This window comes from Trachypithecus francoisi, unplaced genomic scaffold (genome assembly GCF_009764315.1).
Source record: "Trachypithecus francoisi isolate TF-2019V2 unplaced genomic scaffold, Tfra_2.0 Lachesis_group13, whole genome shotgun sequence".
Taxonomy (NCBI): Eukaryota; Metazoa; Chordata; class Mammalia; order Primates; family Cercopithecidae; genus Trachypithecus; species Trachypithecus francoisi.
Genome location: NW_022681458.1, coordinates 9,663,003 through 9,687,522, shown reverse-complemented (window position 1 = coordinate 9,687,522; position 24,520 = coordinate 9,663,003). Strand labels below are relative to the sequence as shown.

The 24,520-nt window shown below is 45.7% G+C and overlaps 1 protein-coding gene across 2 annotated transcripts in view; it reads left to right on the top strand.

Annotated features, from left to right (window-relative positions):
* Nucleotides 1-24,520, top strand: part of ARMC9 (armadillo repeat containing 9) — a 188,546-nt gene that overhangs the window by 35,826 nt on the left and 128,200 nt on the right. For both annotated transcript variants that reach the window (XM_033229873.1, XM_033229874.1), the window contains exons 8-9: nt 3,086-3,243; nt 8,586-8,684. In XM_033229873.1, coding sequence (XP_033085764.1) covers nt 3,086-3,243; nt 8,586-8,684 — 257 coding nt within the window. The remainder of the gene's footprint in view (nt 1-3,085; nt 3,244-8,585; nt 8,685-24,520) is intronic.

Genomic DNA, 24,520 nt, shown 5'->3' with positions numbered 1-24,520 from the left:
AAAAAAAATGCAGTGCCCTAAGTGAAGTAGAAAGGTTAGAAAAGAAAGCCTCAGTGATGGGGGAGAGATTTACATCACTGTTATGTCAGTAGTTTGGGATATGAAGAGTCTCAGTAAAATTCACTGGCATGACTAAGATGGTTTTATTAAAATAACATGAAGGTTATAATAAGACATCTCCATTAAAAGTTGAGGTCTTGCCACTAGGCCTGGCGGCTCATGCCCGTAATCCCAGCACTGTGGGAGGCTGAGGTGGGAGGATAGCTTGAGGCCAGGAGTTTGTGACCAGCCTGGCCAACATGGTGAGACCCTATTGCTACAAAAACTAAAAAAAAATTAAGCAAGTGCAGCGATGCCCATCTGAAGTCCCAGCTACTCAGGAGGCTGAGATGGGAGAATGGTTTGAGCCCAGGAGTTGCAGCGAGCTGTGATTGCACCAAAGTCTGGCATGGTGACAAAGCTAGACTCCATCTCAAAAAAAAAAAAAAAAAAAAAAGAAGAGGAAGTTGAGGTCTTGCATGGCAAGGCATCTTGGCTTAGCTGTTCTTGTCTCATAAAACTTTTGACAGAGAAAATAGAAAGTCCTGTTTAATGCTCTGAAATAAAGCTGATGTGTTTGAGCTGTCACCCAAATAGCTTCTAGTCACAGACAGGTCTTGTTTGTAGCTAAAGTATCTGCGAGGTGATGTCTCTGGGCAGCAGGCTGTCCTCCTAAAGAGTATACGTTTGTCCCTCAGTTTCTATAGGGATTGCTTCCAGGACCCCCACAGATAACCAAAGTCCACAGATGCTCAAGTCCTTTATATAAAATGGCATGGTATTTGCATACAACCTACACACGTCCTCCCATATACATTAAATCATCTCTGGATTACCTATACCTAATGCAGTGTAAATTCTGTGTATATTGTTGTTATACCGTTTTGTTTATGACATGAAAATGATATGAAAAAAAAAGTCTGTATGTGTTCAGTACAGGTGCTTTTTTCCCGAATATTTTTGACCTGAAGTGGTTGAATCCATAGATGCAGTACCCATGGTTATGGAGTGCTGACTGTATTTGAAAATGGTCACAAACATTTCAGCCCTATTACCTGCTTCTCTGTTTCCAATAGGCTGCAGGCAGTTCGGCCTTTTATCCCTGAGATGTGCCACACTTTGAAATTGTCGTAAATTCTGATCCTGGATTCCCAAGGCAAAAGTTCCACAGATAATCTCTTTATGTTTAGTAAATTGCAGAATGAACTTCTGGGGGAAAGGGTTCCTTTGTGCAGTCCAGAGGGACTGCTTTGGGGACATTCACATTGGTGGTTTCGGAGATCACTGAGCCTAGCTAATGGGTTTTGGTACTCGATTTATCATGTACCACTTGGTCTGTGTTGAGAAAGTTTGCATAGATGTTCTCCAATACTTACTACTGCAATATGGGATTATGAATAGTAATCTGTAGAATTTTCATCTTTAGAAGTTTTAGCTTATCTAATTTTGAACTATATATATATGAAAAACTTTATTTGTATTTATTTACTTTTTTGAGACAGTTCTGTTGCCCAGGCTGGAGTGCAGTGGCGTGATCTTGGCTCACTGCAACCTCTGCCTCCTGGGTTCATGCCATTCTAGTGCCTCAGCCACCCGAGTAGCTGGGATTACAGGCGCGTGCCACCATGCCCAGTTAATTTTTGTACTTTTAGTAGAAACGGGGTTTCACCATGTTGGTCAGGCTGGTCTCGAACTCCTGGCTTCAAGCAATTCACCCGCCTCGGCTTCCCAAAGTGCTGGGATTATAGGTATGAGCCGCCATGCCCCACCTGAAACAAATTTTTTTTTTTTGAGACGAAGTCTGGCTTGGTCGCCCAGCCTGGAGTGCAGTGGCATGATCTTGGCTCACTGCAACCTCCTCCTCCCAGGTTCAAGCAATTGTCCTGCCTCAGCCTCCCGAGTAGCTGGGATTACGAGAGTGCGCCACCATGCCCGCTAATTTTTGTATGTTTGGTAGAGACGGGTTTCCCCATGTTGGCCAGGCTTGTGGTTTGCGGGCAGTGCTACCTCCTTTCGTCTAAAATGTCCTTCAAGAAAGAGGGAAGGTGGTATGGGCAAAGAAGTGCTAACACCGATGGAGATTTGCCTGTTTCTGCCGAGACCAGGGCGGCTTGGCTTCAGTGTCTTTAGGGCTGCCCATGGGGGGATTCCGAGCTGGTAATCCTAGAGCCTTCCAAGCTACTTGCTCTAAGGCCTGGTAGGAGTGGTTTTATGCTTTACCAAACTGGCAGAATGATGGAATCTCTTCTGGATTCTTATTTTTCCTAGCATGAGTCAAGTAACCCAAAGTTTTATTTAAAATAAAGAAGCGTCCTGCAGATATGAATTGTCCCCTAGACGACTTCATAATACAAAAACAGAGAAAAAGACACAGGTTTGATTTAGGCATTTTGTGAGCTCAGTACAGAATAAAACATTTCTTTTTTTTTTTGAGACAAAGTCTCGCTTTGTTGCCCAGTTGCCCAGGCTGGAGGGCAGTGGCACGATCTTGGCTCACTACAACTGCTGTCTCCCAGGTTCAAGTGATTCTCATGCCTCAGCCTCCTAAGTAGTTGGGATTATAGGCGAGCACCACCATGCCTGGCAAATTCTTGTATTTTTTTAGTAGAGATGGGGTTTCACCATGTTGCCCAGGCTGGTCTCCAACTCTTGGCCTCAAGTGATCTGCCCACCTCCACCTCCCAAAGTGTTGGGATTACAGGCGTGAGCCACCACCAGCCCTAGAAATGTTTATTTTCTTAGACATAGAGAACTAAAAGAAATTGCATGAGATTCAGTCAAGGGAATAAATTTTCTTAGGAAACCCAATGAGGATTGAGTTGAACTTCCTGAAAAGGAAATTTTAAGTCAGTTGGTTATAAAGCACTATGTAAATAAATGTGGCATAAAATAGAAGTAAGTGTGAAACACAAATGGTGTCAAGTTTGTTACTACAAAACATTCTGACAGTAAGTATGGTAGTTCTTTGAGAAGAATACAATTATTTTTCATATTGTGGATTTTTATTGATGTTGTTTTTTTATTTTAATATAAACTGTCTTCCTAGAAATGTTGCAGCAGCTCCACCAGCAGCTGGTTGAAGCTGAACGTAGGTCAATGACGTACCTCAAACGGTACAATAAGATCCAGGCCGACTACCACAATCTTATTGGAGTCACAGCGGAACTGGTGGATTCTCTAGAGGCCACAGTCAGCGGCAAGATGGTAAGGAAGACCCCCAGTTGTGTGTATGTCTGTTTGGCAATGAAGAAGGCTTATGGGCATGGACTATGTTGATATGGCAGATGGAGTCTGCCTCTCTCCATTCCAAGCCATTGGCACCTGCCGCTCTGTTTCCAAAAGCCAACATGCATGAAGGAGATAAGGCCGATATTTTTTACTGTTTTTATCAAGCTTCTTGCAGTGTTTTATCCATTTTTCTTAACATACTGTCTGCTATATCTTTATTTCTCTACCTTATTCTTTTTTTCCTTTTTTTTTTTTTTTGAGATGGAGTTTTGCTCTTGTTGCCCAGGTTGGAGTGCAGTGGCGTGATCTCAGCTCACTGCAACCTCCACCTCCCAGATTCAAGTGATTCTCCTGCCTCAGCCTCCCTAGTAACTGGGATTACAGGCATGTGCCACCACACCCAGCTAATTTTGTATTTTTAGTAGAGACGGGGTTTCTCCATGTTGGTCAGGCTGGTCTCGAACTCCTGACCTCAGGTAATCTGCCAGCGTTGGCCTCCCAAAGTGCTGGTATTACAGGTGTGAGCCACTGCATCTGGCCCTTTTTTGAGAAAATATTTTTCAAAAAATTGAGACATGGTCTTGCTTTGTTGCCCAGGCTGATTTTGAACACGTGAGCTCAAATGATCCTCCCACCTTGGCCTCCCGAAGTGCTGGGATTACAGGTGTGAGCCATCGTGCCCAGCATCTACCTTATTAATATTAGCAAAGGATAAGTCTGGTGACAGAAAAATATGTGCTGGCAAAAAAATGAGGGGGACATGTCCTGCTGTCACATAGGAAAGTCCCGACAAAGTGGGACTCCGTCTCAAAAAAAGAAAAAAAAAATTTTATTAAGATGTACAGTATACACAAGGATGTCCACTACAACATTTTTTGTTATAGCAAACAAAAAAACAAAAAATCTAAATGTTCATCACCAGAGATCTGATAATGATTCACCCTTATAATGGAATTGTATAAAAGAATTAAAAAGAATGAGGTGGATCTGGTCATGTGGAAAGATCTCCAAGATGTATTGAAAGAGAAATAGCGAGTTTTAGAAGAGTAACTGATTTTCTAATATTGGTTTCATATCCAGCTACCTTTCTAAATCCCATTAATCTTGAGTTTTTTAAATTGATTATTCTGTATTCTAGATTGACAATCATGTTATCAAATAATATTTGTGTTTTGCTTTTAAAATTTATCTTAACTTTTCTTAGTACATTGGCTATGGCCTGTGGGATATTGTTAAATAATGTCATCATGGGCATCTTTATCTCATTCCTGACTTTTTATAAAGTACGATAAAATCTATTTGTGGACATACAGATTTTTTAAAAATTGAAGTAACTGTAGATTCACACTGCAGTTATAAAAAATAATTCAGGCCAGGCACAGTGGCTCACACTTGTAATCCCAGCACTTTGGAAGGCTGAGGTGGGAGGATCACTTGAGGCCAGAAGTTTGAGACCACTCTGGTCAACATGGTGAGACCTCTGTCACTAAAAATATACAATTAAAAATAGAATTAGCCGGGCATGGTGTCTCACACCTGTAATCTCAGCACTTTGGGAGGCCAAGGCAGGCAGATCATCTGAGATCAGGAGTTCAAGACCAGAGCCCTGGCCAGCATGGCGAAACACCGTCTCTACTAAAAATACAAAAATTTGCTAGACGTAATGGAGCACATCTGTAATCCCAGCTACTCAGGAGGCTGAGGCAGGAGGATCTCTTGAACCCGGCTGGCAGAGGTTGCAGTGAGCCAAGATTGCGCTACAGCCTGGGCGACAGAGTGAAACTATGTCTCAAATAAATAAATTTAATTTACTTTAAAAAAAGATGGATCAGAGGAGGAAAGCTGGACTCTTTACTAACCTTTTTAATGTAAAAGAACCGCATTCTCATAGTAAACGATTGAAACAATTCAGAGAAGCGTATAGTAAGGAACAAAAGCTCCTTCACCACAATGCTGTAGATTCATTTCCTTATTGATGTTCAAGACTGACATTGTCTTGTATATTATTTTAGAACATTTCTCTGCGTGTGTGTGTGTGTGTGTGTACACACACACGTACAGCATTTGTACACTTAGTTGGGATCATATGATTCATTACTCTTCTAAAACTTGCTATTTCTCTTTCGATACATCTTGGAGATCTTTCCACATGACCAGATCCACCTCATTCTTTTTAATTCTTTTATACAATTCCATTATAAGGGTGAATCATTATCAGATCTCTGGTGATGAACATTTAGATTTTTTGTTTTTTTGTTTGCTATAACAAAAAATGTTGTAGTGGACATCCTTGTGTATACTGTACATCTTAATAAAATTTTTTTTTTTCTTTTTTTGAGACGGAGTCCCACTTTGTCGCCCAGTCTGGAGTGCAGTGGCAAGATCTCCGCTCACTGCAAGCTCTGCCTCCTGGGTTCACGCTATTCTCCTGCCTCAGCCTCCCGAGTAGCTGGGACTACAGGTGCCCGCCACCACGCCCGGCCAATTTTTTTGTATTTTTAGTAGAGATGGGGTTTCACAGTGTTAGCCAGAGTGGTCTCGATCTCCTGACCTCGTGATCCGCTCACCTCAGCATCTTGATAAAATTCTAAAAGTGGAATTGCTAGGGCAAAGGTTTGGGCATGAGCATTTGGATAGAGGTTGCCCAATTATTTGTCCTAAAATGTCAACACACGGTAACACCAAATAGGATTAAACTTTGAAATCTTTGTCAGTTTGGTAAGTAAAACTTGGCATTCTGCATATTTTAATTTAGATTTCTTTAATTATGTATGAAGCTGAGTATATTTTCATGTATCGTTCTTGGCCATATGTATATTTATTTATTTATTTTTTTGGTCAGCCATCCATCTTCTTTCCTCATTCTCCTGTTTCAAGCAAGAAAGTGACATGATCAGATAGGCTTGTTAGAGAAATGATTCTGCTAGCAGTTTCGGAAGTTAAAGGAGGAAACCGTTTCAGGACTGAAGGTTTGATCCAAAGTCTCAAAAGCCACAGAAAACTCCAGAGGAAGAGAACTGAAAAGCATCCAGTATTTTTGACACTTAGAAGTTCACTGGTTGTGAGCCTTGCCACGCGGGTTTCCATGGAGGAACGCAGGTGGAAAGCTGGTCTTGGTTGTGAGCTTTGCCACGCGAGCTTCCATGGAGGAACGCAGGTGGATAGCTGGTCACATTGTATTGAAAGGTGAAGGTGGGTTGAGACAGCAAACATAAGCGGTTCTTTCAAGGACTTTGACTGTAAAGAGAAGCTGTTGAGAGGGTGATTGATAGATAAGGTTCTAGGGTGAAAGAAGAAGAAGAAGAAGATCTAGGGTAGAAGATGGGGAAGGTATGTTTTTAATATGAAATATATGTGAACGTGTTTCTAGTTGTAGGAAAGGAATAAGTATAGAAAGAAAGGTTAAAAATACAAGATAAAAAAGGTATGTTTTTTGTTCATTTGTTTGAGATAGGGTCTCACTCTGTTGTCCAGGCTGGAGTGCAGTGGTGCAATCACAGCTCACTGCAGTCTCGACCTCCCAGGCTCAAGTCATCCTCTCACCTCAGCCTTCTGAGTAGCTGGGACTACAGGTGTATGCCACCATGCCTGGCTAATTTTTATTTTATTTTTATTAGAGGTGGTATTTCACTATGTTACCCAGGCAGGTCTCAAGCTCCTGAGCTCAAATGATCCGCCTGCCTGAGCCTCACAAAGTGCTGGGATTACAGGCATGAGCCACTACGCCAGGCCTGAAAAATGAATGTTTAAATTTTAATACTACAGAAATTTACTATAGGAATTCAGAAGGAATGGACTCAGGATAATGTAGGAGATCTAGCCCTGGGATGCGGTCCCTTTTTCTCTTGAGTCACTTCAAATGTAGCTGTGCAACAAGGGATGACAGACTTCTGCAGAAGGATGGACAGAGCCTTTTTTTTTTTGAGATGGAGTCTGGCTCTGTCGCCCAAGCTCGAGTGCAGTGGCGCTATCTCGGCTCACTGCAAGCTCCGCCTCCCGGGTTCACGCCATTCTCCTGTCTCAGCCTCCCGAGTAGCTGGGACTACAGGCGCCCGCCACTGCACCTAGCTAATTTTTTGTATTTTCAGTAGAGACGGGGTTTCACTATGGTCTCAATCTCCTGACCTCGTGATCTGCCCGCCTCGGCCTCCCAAAGTGCTGGGATTACAGGCATGAGTCACCGCGCCCGGCCGGACAGAGCCTTTTATGTGGCTGAAGCAGACCAGAAGTTTCTAGTGGATAGGCGGGAGGCCCAGGAGGAGAGAAAAGGGCCCAGCCCTTTCCAGCTCTGCAGGGGTGGAGTAGCCCTGCTTCCCATGCAGGCTGGGGGGATGGCTTTCCTCCCATGCAAGGGTATGAGCAAGGGGTGGGAAAGCAGCCGCTTCTACTGCCATGTGGAAGTTTCCCCTGGTGGAATCAAGAAGATGTGGAAGAGGAGGCTCTTTTCCAATTATCATGCCTAAAAAAAAGTGTGGAAGGTTGTATACTTTTTAATAGTCGTTATCTGCAGGGATTGGTTTGTGGGGGAAGGGTGGGATTCAGGAGAGGTTGTGGTACTTGTACATTGAAATGAGCATACATTATTTTTCTAAGAAAAAAATAGATGAAAAAAATTCCAAGGTGACCACTTTCGATGTTGTATGTCAGTCCTGCATTCTCGTAGCTGGTGAGAGAGGCACAAGAGATGCTAAAGGAGAATGCAGGATCCAGCAGCATTGATGGCAACAGCAGCTTGGCCACACATGGTCAAGTACTGGATAGTTAATTAAAAGTGTTTCCATCACTCATTCAGCAAGCACTGGCTGAGCCACCTGTCATGTGCCAGAGATATCTGTGACCTCATTTACCTGCTTACTGCAATTGTTACAATAAAGGTGTGGAAAGTGAGAGGCAGAGCTGTTGGTCTTCTCGAGTCCAGGACTTGAGCCCTGATCTTCAGATATGAAGCTTGGCTCTCTTTCCCCCACATTATGGTTGTCCAGTGACTTTGTTGTTTATTTGTAATTTACCAAAATGGTTTAGGATCTGTTTATTCTACATGACAGTGGAGATAGCTGAAGTGGAGTTAGATAATTTGCGTCCGATGTCTCATGAGCACACCTGCAGTGTGTTAGCACCTTGTTCTGTCAGGGCCAGTGCTTTCTCTCCTCCCAAGAGCTCTGATGTTAAAGCAAATGATTATTTTTCTAGCTTATATATCTCATCATCGTGCCTTACAGAAAGCTGTTGAGAGACCACTCTAATAATTGCCAGCGTGCCTCAGGTGTCCCTCGGTGAATTTCATGCTGTCACCAGATGTCTTTGTGTCCTCCTTGCAGATCACCCCTGAGTACCTCCAGAGCGTCTGTGTCCGCCTGTTCAGTAACCAGATGCGGCAGAGCCTGGCGCACAGTGTGGACTTTACGAGGCCTGGGACGGTGAGGTTCTGCGCTCAGGGCAGGGTGCCTGTGGTCTATCCCCCCAAATTTAAAAAGAATGTAACTTGGCCGGGCGCGGTGGCTCAAGCCTGTAATCCTAGCACTTTGGGAGGCCGAGACGGGTGGATCACGAGGTCAGGAGATCGAGACCATCCTGGCTAACACGGTGAAACCCCGTCTCTACTAAAAAATACAAAAATCTAGCCGGGCGAGGTGGCGGACGCCTGTAGTCCCAGTTACTCGGGAGGCTGAGGCAGGAGAATGGCGTAAACCCGGGAGGCGGAGCTTGCAGTGAGCTGAGATCCGGCCACTGCACTCCAGCCTGGGCGACAGAGCGAGACTCCGTCTCAAAAAAAAAAAAAAAAAAGGTAACTTTAAAAATAGCCTGAGAAAATAACGTGCCAAAGACTGCATTTAAGCTGCCTTTGGAAGTCTAGAAACTCCTAGAAGGAAAATAAATCGTTTTAGAAGAAGGTACAGCTGAAAGCTGGCCTCCTAGGGAGAGTGAGGAGAGAGGCATGTTCTGCTACCAGTTGCAGCCACTCAGTGGGGGCTCCCAGGGTTGAGATCAGTAGGAATGGATGGAAACTTTATTCTCCTTTTTTAATAGCATTGCCATGGTGGAAGTTGTGCGGTCTAAAGCAAGGGCACTTTTTTCCCCCTAACTTTACTTGGAATAATTGCAAAATTACAAAAGTAGCACAAAGGACACTGGTATACCTTTTACCCAGATTCACCAACTGTTAGCATTGGCCCCTTCCTTTGCTGTGTCTCTACACATACGTGAATATGCACACATAGGCACACAACCTGTTTTCTGAACTATTTGAAGATAAATTGTATATATTATGACTCTTTACTCCTAAATACTTCAGTGTGTATTTCTTAAGGTTAGGAATATTCTCTCATATAACTATACAGTTACCAACTTCAGTAAGTTTAACATTGATACAGCCTTCTTATCTATTGTCCGTTTTCCAATTTTGGTAGTTGAGTCAACAATGTCCTTCATTGCATTTCCCGTCCTCTGGTCATCTAGGGTCAGTTGTCACATTGAGTTGGCACAGCTCCTAGCCTCTTCTAATCTCGAACATTTCCTCAGCCTTTCTTTGAGTTACATGACATTAACATATTAGAAGAGTATAATTTTCCCCCTTTAAAAAAAATAGAACATTTCGCTGGGTGCGGTGGCCCATGCCTGTAATTCCAGCACTTTGGGAGGCCAAGGGGGTGCAGATCACCTGAGGTCAGGAGTTCAAGACCAGCCTGGCCAACATGGTGAAACCCCATCTCTACTAAAAATACAAAAATTAGCTGGGCGTTGTGGCGGTCGCCTGTAGTCCCAGCTACTTGGGAGGCTGAGGCAGGAGAATCGCTTGAACCCGGGAGGCAGAGGTTACAGTGAGCTGAGATTGTGCCATTGCACTCCAGCGTGGGGGACAAGAATGAGACTTCATCTCAAAAGAAAAAAAAAAAAAGAACATTTTTCCTTTTGTGTTTGATGTTTCCTTGTAATTAGAGTCAAGTTCCCTGAATCACCTAGGCCAAATGTGACCTCAGTGATCATGTGTCCTCCTTAGACTAGCACACCTGGAGGCCCATGGTTTTGAGGCAGGCATTCTTCACCAGGGGAGACACCAGTGTCTCTCGAACTCTTCAAAGTACAGGAACCCACAGGCCAGGAGCTCACGCCAACCTGCTACCTCATTCGCAGGCTGGGTGAGTGAAGCCCTATGAAGCCAGCTGTATAGATTTGTTGTTGGTTTTTTTTTTTTTGAGACGGAGTCTGGCTGTATAGATTTGGAATGAGGCTCTGTGTGATCCTGAGGCACCCATGTGGGTCAGAGCCACAGCTTTTAAATAAGGGTTTGCACATTAATGTAATACTAGAGTCTTAATAAACAGAAGCCTTTTTTTTAGTATTTTAAAGAAAATTTATACCCTACCTAATTCTCAAGTAGATTTGAAGAAGTTTATTATAATATGAGAAAACGTAAATATGAGAAACGAGAAGGTAGAAGATAAAAATAAGTAAAGAAATTGTGGTTAAGGGAAAATAAGGGTGGGAAAAATAAAAGTAAACAAGGGCTAAGACTGGTACAAAAAATGCGTGCTGCAAGTTGTTCCTCCGGAAAGGTGGGCTGCAGATTAGGCTCTGAGCTTTCTAGCAGTCTATGCAAAGAGGGAAACATGAGCAGTTGTATGATTCCCAGTGCTTATAAAGCAGGAGAGGGCAGTTACATAACTTTTATTATGTAACATTTCCTGTATCCAAAACAACGTATGTGCTGCATATGCAGGCTAGGAACCATGACAATAAAACAAACAAACACCCACAAGTCCGCGACATGTGGCCCGAAATAGACCATTTCAGTGCTGCTCAAGTTTTCTACCCTTCAGACTTCTTCCAAGTAGGTGTATTACTTATATAATTTAAAAACAAGTTTAAATGCTTTTTTTTTTTTTTTAAACTGGATGGTCAGATAACTGCTTCACATAGTTATTCCTGGTGCTAAGACCCGGGGATAGTCTCTTGAGTCAGCAGTTTCTATGGATCTTCATAGAAAGCACGTAGTCATGTGCTGAAGAGCAGGCGGCCTTGACCACTTCCTCTCAGCCTAACAGAAATATCTCAGAATGGCTGGCTCTGTCAGCTGTTCCACACACGTGGACAGACAGATGGTAGAAGCAGAGTCTTTGGGACATGGCTGCAGTGATTTTAGCATGCCAAAATCTTAGAGAATCAGCCATTTTTAAAAGGTCAGTAAAGTCACCATTGGATATGCAAGTCTTAGAAAAGTAACTTCCTCATGACCCCTCCAGAAGAAGGACTTTAAGCCACATCCCCGAGAATATGGCTGACCCTCTGTCTACTGTCCAATTAACATTCAGACAGTTAGGACGCAGAGTGTGCTTACCGAAAATTGTGGCTTTCTCATAGCAATTAGCATGGCAGGATCTGTGTCTACTAGGAGCACTCCTTTCTTCCTCCTTCCCATTTATTTGTTAATTAATCAAAGGTCTAGCGTTTTCTAGGTTCAGTTTATAAAAATCCGATTATATCTTTTTTTTTTTTTTTGAGACAGAGTCTCACAATGTTGCCCGGACTGGAGTACAGTGGCACAATCTCAGCTCACTGCAAGCTCCGCCTTCCGGGTTCACACCATTCTTCTGCCTCAGCCTCCTGAGTAGCTGGGACTACAGGTGTCCGCCACCACACCCGGCTAATTTTTTTGTATTTTTAGTAGAGACGAAGTTTCACGGGATGGTCTCGATCTCCTGACCTCGTGATCCGCCCGTCTCGGCCTCCCAAAGTGCTGGGATTACAGGCATGAGCCACCATGCCCAGCCGTTGTATCTTATATATACAAGCCATCCTTATATTCCCATCTTCTGTAGAAGAAGTGATGTATCCAGTTTATTTAAAACTGATGTTGGGGCCGGGCGCGGTGGCTCAAGCCTGTAATCCCAGCACTTTGGGAGGCTGAGACGGGCGGATCACGAGGTCAGGAGATCGAGACCATCCTGCTAACACAGTGAAACCCCATCTCTACTAAAAAATACAAAAAACTAGCTGGGCAAGGTGGCGGGCGCCTGTAGTCCCAGCTACTCGGGAGGCTGAGGCAGGAGAATGGCGGGAACCCGGGAGGCGGAGCTTGCAGTGAGCTGAGATCCGGCCACTGCACTCCAGCCCGGGCGACAGAGCAAGACTCCGTCTCAAAAAAAAAAAAAACTGATGTTGGTAGGACACAATGGTGCACACCTGTAATCCCAACACTGGGAGTCCAAGGCGGGCAGATTGCTTGAGCCCAGGAGTTCGAGGCCGGTCTGGGCAACATGGTGAAAACCCATCTCTACAAAAAATACAAAAATTAGACTAGGCATAGTGGCTCAAGCCTATAATCCCAGCACTTTGGGAGGCCAAGGCAGGCGGATCACAAGGTCAGGAGATTGAGACCATCCTGGCTAACACGGTGAAACCTCGTCTCTACTAAAAATACAAAAAAATTAGCCAGGCGTAGTGGCGGGCGCCTGTAGTCCCAGTTACTTGGGAGGCTGAGGCAGGAGAATGGTGTGAACCTGGGAGGCGGAGCTTGCAGTGAGCTGAGATCGTTCCACTGCACTCCAGCCTGGGCGACAGAGCAAGACTCCATCTCAGAAAAAGAAGAAAATGAGCTGGGCTTGGTGGTGTGCGGCTATAACCCCAGCTACTCAGGAGGCTGAGGTGGGAGGATCACTTGAGCCCAGGAGTGGAGGCTGCAGCAAGAGATCGCACCACTGCACTCCAGCCTGGGTGACAGAGTGAGAACCTGTCTTAAAAGAAAGAAAAAACTGATGACATGTTATTAAGCACAGTTTAAAAGGGAGCAGGGGTATGACATAACTGGTTATCCCACAAGAAGTTATCAATGCCATCTGTCAGGAGACAGTCCCACCACCCCTGACTGTTACATTAGCAGCAAAATACAGACTCTGTGTAACCACTGGAAACCAGGGGAGGGAGGATGAGTTATGTTTAGCTTAGTGATACCATTCTCCTTCTACTGAATCATTGACTTAGGAACACACAATAAAAGCTGCAAAAATTCTAGCCGATTTCTCTTAACAAAATGATGAAAAGCGGATGGGGGGTCATTGTCAAAATATAAAAGAATATTGTTGGCCGGGCGCGGTGGCTCAAGCCTGTAATCCCAGCACTTTGGGAGGCCGAGACAGGCGGATCATGAGGTCAGGAGATCGAGACCATCCTGGCTAACACGGTGAAACCCCGTCTCTACTAAAAAAATACAAAAAACTAGCCGAGCGAGGTGGCGGGCGCCCCAGCTACTCAGGAGGCTGAAGCAGGAGAATGGCGTGAACCTGGGAGGCAGAGCTTGCAGTGAGCTGAGATCCGGCCACTGCACTTCAGCCTGGGCAACAGAGTGAGACTCCGTCTCAAAAAAAAAAAAAAAAAAAGAATATTGTTGTTGACTATGCATGCATATATAAAGTTGATTTATGATATCTGTCTCGAGTTCAGATTTACAATGTGTGAAGAAGGAAATTAAGAAACAGTTTAGATGTAACGTCCAGTGACTGGACTGATAGGATTTAGTATTTGGAAGGAGAAGATTGCTTGCTTTTTTAATAATTTTTTAAGGGGATAAATTCTACTCTAGGGCCCAACAGAAAACCATCAATTTCAAGATAAATACATGGCACAGATCAGCCTCCTTCACGGAGCGGTCTCGGGTCAGCTGGCCGTCAGGTGCTCTATTGAGCTTGAGTGTTACTGCTAATTACATACTGTAAAGGAGTTTGGCTGGGCCCTGCCACAAAGCCGTTGGTGTCTATAAAGTTTGGTACACTTGATACTGGTTTTTATATCTGGCAGTTAACAAGAATCTGGGCTTCTACCAACTTACTCACTGTTCAGAATTCAAAAGGGCCCTTAAATAGAGCCCCTCTTTCCCCCTGAGTTCTGAACTGATTGAAATATAGGACAAAAGAGGAAAGGAAAATGGAGCTGAAAATATCACTGTTGGTACTGACAAAGCTTATATTGGAGAATGTGGATCTTTTTTTTTTTTTGAGACAGGATCTCGCTCTGTTACCCAGGCTAGAGTGCATTGGTACGATCAGGGGTCACTGCTGCCTTGACCTCTTGGGCTCAAGTGATCCTCCCACCTCAGCTTCCTGAGTACCTGGGACTATAGGCCTGCACCATCATGTCCAGCTAATTTTTATTTTTTATTTTTGTAGAGATGAGGTCTCACTATGTTGCCCAGGCTGGTCTCAAACTCCTGGGCTCAAGCAGTCCTCCCACTTTGACCTCCCAAAATGATGGGATGGGATCACACCCAAAATGATGGATGTGAGCCACCACACTTGGCTGAGAATGTGGATTTTGCTTGTAGGCAGGTGGGGTCCTACTCTTGTGCCTGGGAATTACAGAAGCGTTCTTGCACAGTCCTGGACAGCTCTGGCCAAGCCTAGCCCGCTGCCCTTGCTGTGGCTGCCATGAGGGCGGCACGGAGGAGCGGAGTTGACACGTCTTCTCTGGTGGGCTCTGCCCAGAGCAGAAGAGGACAGGCAGGGCAGTGATGCCAGCTCTGCCCCTGCCTCACAAGTCCTGGTAGTCACCCCTCTCTGGAGAGGAAGGCTCCCACCAACAGAGCACCTCACAATAGAAACACCACAAGAGGAAAGAAGTATGGTTCTGCCCTCACCTAGTTCACACCCAGGTAGCTGTGTTCAGAAAGCTGCCCATGTTATCAAAGCTGGCACAGGTATCTAGGCACTCCCAGAGGGTTTATAATGACGGGATTCATTTCTTTGAGGCAAGAGCTGTCCCAGGTGGCCTTTTTAGTTTGACTCCATGTATTGCTGTTCCAACCCATTTATCTTACTGTAGTCCTTACCTTATCAGAGCCTGTGGCTTGCTGGAATAGGAGAGAAATCAGATTTTATATTATCATCAACTTAGTGATAAGAAGTAAGGGAGAAACTTACCCCTCAGGGCACAAGAGTCTGAGTTTTTTGTTTTCTAAGATTACGCAAGTCTGGCAGGTGTGTTTGTTTGCAGGGAACGCAGTGCTAGGCTGTGCCTGGATGACATTCTGCTGTCGGGGTTTCTGTCGTGGTTTTGCCCGTGGCAGAGCAGCTCCCTGGCTATGATCTATTGAAAGTCAGCCCTGGGCACAAGGGGTTAGCGTTAAGGTTAGGGCTAGCATTACACAAATGTGTTAGCTAGAAAGTGTACCATTTTATCTGTAAATGGAACAAAACCCATCTCCTCCCTTGGCTCAGCGCATCCTGCCCTCCCGTGGGAACCTGTTGCCTGTGTTTCATATGCATCCTTCTAGAGCCTTTAAGCATATATCATTAATTTTTACTTATGTGTATATTTTCTTTATCTTTTAGAGTTCTAATTTGAGAACAGCATTCCTCCATCAGACAGTTAGGTGGCTTTTCTGTTTTCTGCTGTTTCTAGTGGTGTAGTACACATTTTTCCTGCCAGGAGCAGTTGAAAGCGCCTTGGTTGGTCTTTCTCTTCTTCACCCCCTCTTGCCCCTGGGCAAACGTGAATGCAGAGACCCTGGAGAAAAGGTGTGCCACGAAGGGGGGCCGTTCCACCCCACACCAAGCCTCTGCCCTAAGGGCAGGACAGGAGTGGGTAGAAGGGAGGCTGACCAGGAGCCAGAGTCTGGTGCCAACTCTTAAGGTAGAAATTCGAGCTCCTGTCCCCTGGGTGAGTCCCACATCCCACCTAGTGGCACCTCTGGGTTTGTGGATTCCTTGGATGGGGAGGTTTCCGTTTAAATGCATCCTTATTTAGAAAGATGGCCCATTTGAGAATGAATGCGCTTTTTCTTCAGTGACTCCAGATAAGGCCCCATTGGAAATAAAAGTTAAAACACTTTATTTATTTGGCTTTTATTTTAGGCTCAGCAGGTACATGTGCAGGTTTGTTACATGAGTAAATTACATGTCGCTGGGATTTGGGGTACAGCTGATCTCATCACCCAGGTAGTGAGCACAATCCTGAGAGTTAGTTTTCAAACCTTGCCCCTCCCATACTCCCCCTGCCAATAGTTCCCAGTATCTGTTATTCTGATCTTTGTGTCCTTGAGTGCTCAGTGTTTAGCTTCCACTTAGAAGTGACAGCATGTGGTATTTGGTTTTCTTTTCCCATGTTAATTCGCTTAGGATGATGGCCTCCAGCTACATCCATGTTGCTACAAAGGCCATGCTTTTGTTCTTTTTTATGGTTTCATAGTATTCCATTGTATATATGTACCACATTGTCCTTATCCAGTTCATGCTGATGGGCACTTGGGTTGATTCCATGGCTTTGCTATTGTGAATAGTGCTGCCATGAACATATGAGTACATATGTCTTTTTCGTAGAATGATTTATTTTCTTTTGCGTATAGTGTTGCTGGGTCCAATGGTGGTTGTGTTTGAAGTTCTGGAGAAACCTCCGAACCGCTTTTCACAGGGGCTAATTTACATTCCCACCAACACATACAGAGACTTTTTTTGTTTTTGAGACAAGGTCTTGCTTTGTCGCCCAGGCTCACTGCAGCTTTGACCTCCTGGGCTCAGGTGCTCCTCCTGCCTTAAGTCTCCCAAGCAGCTGGGACTACAGACACACGCCACCACACTCGGCTAATTTAAAAAATCTTTTTTGTAGAGACAGGGTCTCACTTTGTTGCCCAGGCTGGTCTTGAACTCCTGGCCTCAAACACTCCTCCCACCTTGGCCTCCCAAGGTGCTGGAATTATAAGCGTGAGCCAACATGCCCAGCCTTGTGATTTTAATTTGCATTAAAATGGTTTTGATTTTGTGATAGATGCTATAGCATTAAATGTAAAAAGGCCCAGGACATGTGGCTCTTGTAAGGCACCTGCTTCCACCTCAGCCATCTTTGTCAGCAGCTTCCTGTTATGTGGCTTGTGGCTCTGGCCTGAAGCTCAGCATCTTCAGCCCTTGCCTTATCCCCAGTGTGATTTTCTTACATCGTGGCAAATGCCTGTGCTTTCCCCCACATTGCCGCCATGTGTCCAGGCCATCTTACTTCGTGTGACGCCCTGTGTATTGAGGAGTCTCCCAGCCAGCACCCCTGACCCTGCTATACCTTGTATACCAATGCCTGTCGCATACCCAGACCAACCTGGTGATGAGAGGGTTTAACAACTTTGTAGGTTGGGTGCGGTGGCTCACGCCTGTAATCCCAACACTTTGGGAGGCCGAGGCAGGCAGATTACTTGAGGTCAGGCATTTGAGACCAGCCTGGCCAGCATGACGAAACCCCATCTCTACTGAAAATACAAAAATTAGCCGAGTGTGGTGGCACACACCTGTAATCCCAGCTACTTGGGAGGCTGAGGCACGAGAATCACTTGAACTTGGGAGACAGAGGTTGCAGTGAGCTGAGATCGCGCCACTGCACTCCAGCCTGGGCAACAGAGCAAGGCTCTGTCTCGAAAAAGAAAACACCTTTGTATTAATAACTCAACCAGTGGGTAGAGCTGTGACCGGCCATCAGCTGAGACCTTTCCGGAGCTCCAAACCCAGACTTCCTGGCCTCCCCATGAATGACAGGTTCACCAGATTTGTGTCCAAATCGGGCTCAACTTTTCCTCCACACAGGTGGTCTCCCCTCCTGAATTTCCTTTCTCAGTGAAAGACACTCCAGGGAACACCTGGGAAGCCTCGGGTTTTTCTATGTCCTTTGCCTGGTTATGGGATCGGAAAGAGCTTCCTCCCTTCCTGCCCACGTTGCTGTTGTTTTTGTGTGTGTTTAGGCTCTCCATAGTTCTCTCCTGGCTTAATGTCACATTTCCTAATTGGTCTTAAAGCTCTTACCTTACTGGTCATTTGTCACATGGGACCTGAAGTGGCCTTTCTGGTTGTGTCTTGTTTATTTGTACCCTTCATGTTCCAGGAAGGACTCAGATATCTTACAGGCATCCGATCGTATTACCCTCTTGCTCAACACCGTCATCACCTTAGGGTGAAGTGGTTTTCATCTTGTGCAAGCGTCCCTTCTTGTTAAAAAGCTGGCAAGGCCAGATGCAGTGGCTCACACTTGTAATCCAAGCACTTTGGGAGGCAGAGGCAGGTGGATCACAAGGTCAGGAGTTCGAGACCAGCCTGACCAATATGGTGAAACCCCGCCTCTACTAAAAATACAAAAATTAGCCAGGCATGGTGGCGTGCACCCGTAATCCTGACTACTCAGGAGGCTGAGGCAGAAGAAGCGCTTGAACCCAGGAGGCAGAGGTTGCAGTGAGCCGAGATCATGCCACTACACTCCAGCCTGGGCAACAGAATGAGACTCCGTCTCAAAAAAAAAAAAAAAAAAAAAAGAGTGGGCCATAGCAGCCTCTTCCCCATCTGATGGGGATGTGCCTCTGGCTTGGGCCTCCATCGCCTCTCCAGTCCCCTGACTGACGTATTGCCTCAAGGGTTCCATTGTGGGCATTTGAACCTCTGTGGAGGTCAAGGGGCCCTACCTTCCTTACCCACATGCACCCTGCACAGCCTGCCTAGCCACAGTGCTCTGTTAGTCCATGTGAGTAGGGAGAGAAGAAGGGGTTGGCAGAAATGGCCTCATCTTCGGGGGCTCACTGGTAGCCTCTGCTGGGGTCTAGCCCCGACACTTACTTTCTGCCCCTCACTGGCCCACACACCCCTGCCCCATCCTGCTGCTATCTCTACTTAGAGCAGCATTTTCCAAAGCCTATGCCCACAAATGCCCATCCCGCAGGATTTCCCTGCCCCACAGCCAAACAGCCTGGGAGTTAAGAAGCTTGTGAACTGCCGTACAGTGAGATTCCCAGCACAGCAGCACAACATGAGACTCCCGAGAAGTCCCACGGGAGAACTGTTACCCTTGCTGAACCCAGTCAGTCTCCAGTTAGGTTGGACCCAGGAACACTTTCCTTACCTGACACCTCCTGCTGGTTTCTCTTAGAAAGTCCGCATCCTGCTAGTCACCAAGAGCTGTCCCAGGCTTGGTGTGGCTCCACTGCCCAGCTCCCCACATCATGACACCAGCCAGAGGGAGCAGCTGCTCTGGGAGGCAGGCCCCAGGCCCTCCTGTGGCTGAGAGGGGATGGATGGAGGCAGAAATGCAGCTGTTTCACCTTGGCTTAGGTAGACACTTATCCATCCTACCCAAAGATTCCAGAGAACCTAGAAGGGAGCCTGGCACAAGGCAGGTGCTCAGTGAGTAATTGATAGGTTGCTACATTAGTTGTCCCACTGTTCTTCACCAGCACCCTAAAAAGGGTTGCCCCTGCATTTGACCCAGCCTTCTTCAGATGGGAGAACACCACCCACCCGTGCACACCTCCACAGGAGGGAGACCACCACCCACCCATGCACACCTCCACGGGAGGGAGACCACCACCCACCCGTGCACACCTCCACGGGAGGGAGACCACCACCCACCCATGCACACCTCCACGGGAGAGAGACCACCACCCACCCGTGCACACCTCCACGGACGGGAGACCACCATGTGCATTCGCAGGTCCATTGTGATTGGGAGCACAGTCCTTTTTCTGATGCCCCAGGCCTGTTAGGCCTTTCCCTGGGCTCTCAGCCTGAAATCCTAGAAATCAGACAGTACTCAGTAGGGCTGGAGTGGGCTGCAGTCAGAGCTTCCGTAGCAGGGGGAGTCCACCCTGTATTCAGAACCCATTGTTAGCTCAGTGAAGGAGATGTTTCTGACTGTGATTGGTGATCCTGACTGTGATGGACGGTTTTGGGACTTGTGACTGTTGATGTCTTTGTTGTAGGGCTGTCTGTTGCACTGTAGGTTGGTTAGCAGCATTCTTGGCCATCCTCCATTAGATGCCAGTAGCGCTGCTCCCACTTTTAACAACCCAAAATGTCTCCAAACATTGTCAGATATCCCCCGTGGGCAAAATCACTCACAGCTGAGAAGCACTAGAGGGAAAGGAAACATGGCTAGTGCACAGTGTGGAAAATGCTGCCACGCACGCTGCGGAGAACTCGGGATGCTGAGGAAAATCAGTGCCAGCCCATGCTCCCAGAGGGGAGGGTAGATGGTGAGGCTGGAGATGGTCCCTGAGAACATGGAAGGCCAGGGAAGATCGGAGCTATCCTGGAGGATGGGGAGTGAAAGAGGCTGAAGGGAGCGAGGGGCCACCAAGGAGAGGAACTGGTGACTGGAGCCTTGAGGGGGCCTGAGATGAGACTGAGCAGATGCGATTTTTACAGAGACCCCTGTGCTGAGCGTAGAAAGAGGGCTGGAGGAGAGACCTGAAGCAGGGCAAATGCGGGTTTGGGACCCAACTGCCTCATTAGATTCTTGTTCTAGGGGAAGTTGCTCAGCCCCTGTGTGCATCTGAAAGTGGAAATGACAGTGCATGAAATGAGTTAATATGTGTAAAGTCCTTACAGTGGTGTGCCTGGTGACTAGTGAGCCCTCCATAAATATCAGTGAGTACATCCTTCTTAAGCTAACGTGGTAGTTCAAAGGAGAGAAGAAGTCCTGAACGAAGCCCCTGGCACAGGGATTAGAGAGAAGGTAGCAGCTGTAGGATGGAATCAGTAGGACCTGATACTTTGGGGGATGTAGAGAGTGAGGAGGCCGCTCCTTTTCTTCTTTTCTTTTTTTTTCTTCTCTTCTCTTTTCTCTTTTCTTTTCTCTTCTCTTGTCTCTTCTGTCTTGTCCTCTTCTCTTCTCTTCTCTTCTCTTCCCTTCTCTTCTCTTCGAGATGGAGTCTGGCTCTGTCGCCCAGGGTGGAGTGCAGCAGTGTGATCTCTGCTCACTGTAACCTCCGCCTCCCAGATTCAAGCGATTCTCCTGCCTCAGTCTCCCAAGTAGCTGGGATCACAGGCATGAGCCACTGCTCCCATCCATGCTAATATTTTAGTATGGCTGTGTCCTTACTTGACCCATATGACTTGTTATCTTAGCTTCTTGGTCTCTGTAATGTGTTAAATGAATAATTTTTTTCTTTTTTGATACAAGGTCTCACTCTGTTGCCCAGGCTGGAGTGCAATGGTGTGATCTTGGCTCACTACAGCCTCAACCTCCTAGGCTGAAGCAGTCCTCTCACCTCAGCCTCCCGAGTAACTGGGACCCCAGGCACACGCCATCACGCCCCGCTAATTTTTTTCTTTTTTTTAGAGATAGGATTTCATCATGTTGCTCTGGCTGGTCTCAGACTCCTGGGCTCAAGTGATCCTCCTGCCTCAGCCTCCCAAAGTGTTGGGAGTACAGGCGTGAACCTCTGTGCCCAGCTAGATGAATAATTTAGATGACATTTCAAACTTGCTTTCTAAACTCACTATTTAAGCCAACAACAGGAATAGGTAATTTCTTTATTAAAACAATCAAGGGTTAAAAAGTATAAAAACATATATGCATGATCTGAGCCATTTTTTAAATTTAAATTTAAATTTTGTTTGTTTTTTTGAGATGGAATTTTGCTCTGTCACCCAGGCTGGAGTGCAGTGGTGTGATCATAGCTCACTGCAAGCTCCGCCTCCTGGGTTCAAGCGGTTCTCCTGCCTCAGCCTCCCGAGTAGCTGTGACTACAGGTGTGCACCACCACACCCAGCTAATTCTTTGTATTTTTAATAGAGATGGAGTGTCACCATGTTGGCCACGCTGGTCTGGAACTCCTGACCTCAAGTGATTTGCCCACCTCAGCCTCCCAAAGTGCTGGGTTTACAGGCTGGGGCCACTGTGCCTGGCTGATCTGCGCCATTTAAAAGTGGTGCTTGGCTGGGCACGGTTTGACTGGGTTGAACCCGGTAGGCAGAGGTTGCAGTGAGCTGAGATCGTGCCACTGCACTCCAGACTGGGTGACAGAGCGAGACTATGTCTCAAAAAAAAAAGTTATGGACCAGAGTTGGGTTTCTCCAAGTTTATTGTGCAGGCATGTCCGCTGGGGACCTGGCTGAAGTGCAGGTTCTGGTTCAGGAGGTCTGGGATGGTACCCAAAATTCTGCATTTTCAATGAGATCTGGATGATGCTGCTTGTCTGAGGAGCACACTTTGAGTAGCTGGGGGCTGCAGAGTCCAGAAATAAACCTAAGGAAAGTTGTATACCTAGCAGACAATGGAGGTAGGCAAAGGGGTGGTTTATTTCATGGGTCACGGAGTCAGATGCTGTCAGGGCTAGGAAGTGTGTGAAGCAGCTGGTGTCAGGCTGTAGGGAGCTCTGGGGCCTGAAGATGATGTTTCTTCCACCTTAGTGTTCACGTTCAAATTTAAAAAGGAAGAACAAAAAGGAGGTGAAGAAAAAGAGAGGGAGGAAGCAAGATGTACTGATGGAAGCATTTTGAGGTGCTACTGGATGGCCTGGGTGGGACTTACATGGCACAGCATAACTGGCTCTCAGGGAACAAGAAAACAAAGTTGCATGCGTCACTCACACCGCAGAGGAAAACAGCATGAACTCCAGAAGGGTGAAATCTCTAAACGTAAAAAATAAAGCTATGAAAATGTTAGAAGAATTGAGAGAATGTGTGTATCACCTTGAGGTAGGTAGACCTTCTGAAGCAGGACTGAAATCCATGAAAACAGTCTGGTATCACATAAGGCATGAAGGCAAAGTCAAAAAGCCGGTCATGTCTATGAAAAATAATGGGCAATATCACTAAAATTAAAGTAAACTGTTTTTGGCCGGGTGCGGTGGCTCACGCCTATAATCCCAGCACTTTGGGAGGCCGAGGCAGGCGGATCACAAGGTCAGGAGATGGAGACTATCCTGGCTAACATGGTGAAACCCCGTCTCGACTAAAAATACAAAAAATAGCTGGGCGTGGTGGCGGGCGCCTGTAGTCCCAGCTACTCGGGAGGCTGAGGCAGAAGAATGGCGTGAACCCGGGAGGCGGAGCTTGCAGTGAGCCGAGATTGCGCCACTGCACTCCAGTCTGGGCCACAGAGCAAGACTCCATCTCAAAAAAAAAAAAGAAAACTGTTTTCTACCCATCGAATTGATCCGTTTTAGAATGATAGGATCCAGTACTGATAATGAAAAAGGAAAGCTCTCTTTCAGTGCGGGACGTCTGGCAATGTTTATCAGAATTGAAACTCACATACCCTTAGATCTAGATTTTGCAAGTCTAGCTTAGCTCACAAAACAAAATATCAGTAAGTACAAGCATGATGATGCACACCCATAATCCCAGCTACTCTGGAGGCTGAGGCGGGAGGATTGCTTGAGCCCAGGAGTTCAAGACCAGTCTGGGCAATATAGTGAGACCCTATCTGTAAAAAAAAAAAATTTAAGTATCATTAAATGACAATAACATTTTTAACAAGGCTTTTGTAATTTCATGCATGCAAAGAGGGGAGAATCATAAAATGTGTCCCCAAGTGACCATCACCCAGCTTGATCAATAAATGGCATTTCACTAATCTTGCTTTCTTTCTTCTCTACTTATTCCCTGCCCCCACCCTGGAGTTCTTTAAAATCCAATTCCAAACATGTCATGTCACCTGTAAATTATTCAATATACATCTCTAACTGATCAGAGACTTTAATATACAAACACATAGCCACAACACCAAATACAGTTAACACTAATTCCTTGATATCTAATACCAGTCCACTCCATATTCAGATTTCCCTAATTTTCTCAAAATATCTTTTTACACTTGGTTTATTTGAGTCAATTCAAACAAGCAGCACACACTGTATCTGCTTATATGTTTCTCAAATGTATTTTAGTACCTACATAATACAGCACTGCCTATAGTGGCAAAAAGACACACACACGCACACAATAAATGGGACAAGAATCTCCGTAAAGTAGGCAATGATTTTGCCTATAGACAGGATCAGAATTATAAGAGAGTGGGGTGGAAGAGGGGTTGTTAATGTTTTTTAAACACCTCTAGAATGTTTGACTCGGTACAAAGTGCACATTTTTATACTTGAAGAGAAAATGTTAATAAAAAAGCCAGAATAATATAATGATTTCATATGGCTTTTGTTCTTCATAATGTATTTAACTAGGCAGCTTGAAATGCCCCTGGGAGTTTGGTCAGGGAGAACCCATCGTTTTCTTTTCTTTTTTGTTTTTTTGAGACAGAGTTTCGCTCTTGTTGCCCAGGCTGGAGTACAATAGTGTGATCTCGGCTCGCCACAACCTCTGCCTCCTGGGTTCAAGCAATTCTCCTACCTCAGCCTCTCGAGTAGCTGGGATTACAGGCATGCGCCACCACACTCGGCTAATTTTGTATTTTCAGTAGAGACAGGAACCCATCGTTTTCTATAGAGGTTTTTTTTTTTTTTGGTTGTTTGCTTTTGTTTTTTTCTAAAGAAAATAAAAGAATCAAAGAATGGTTACACCATAGG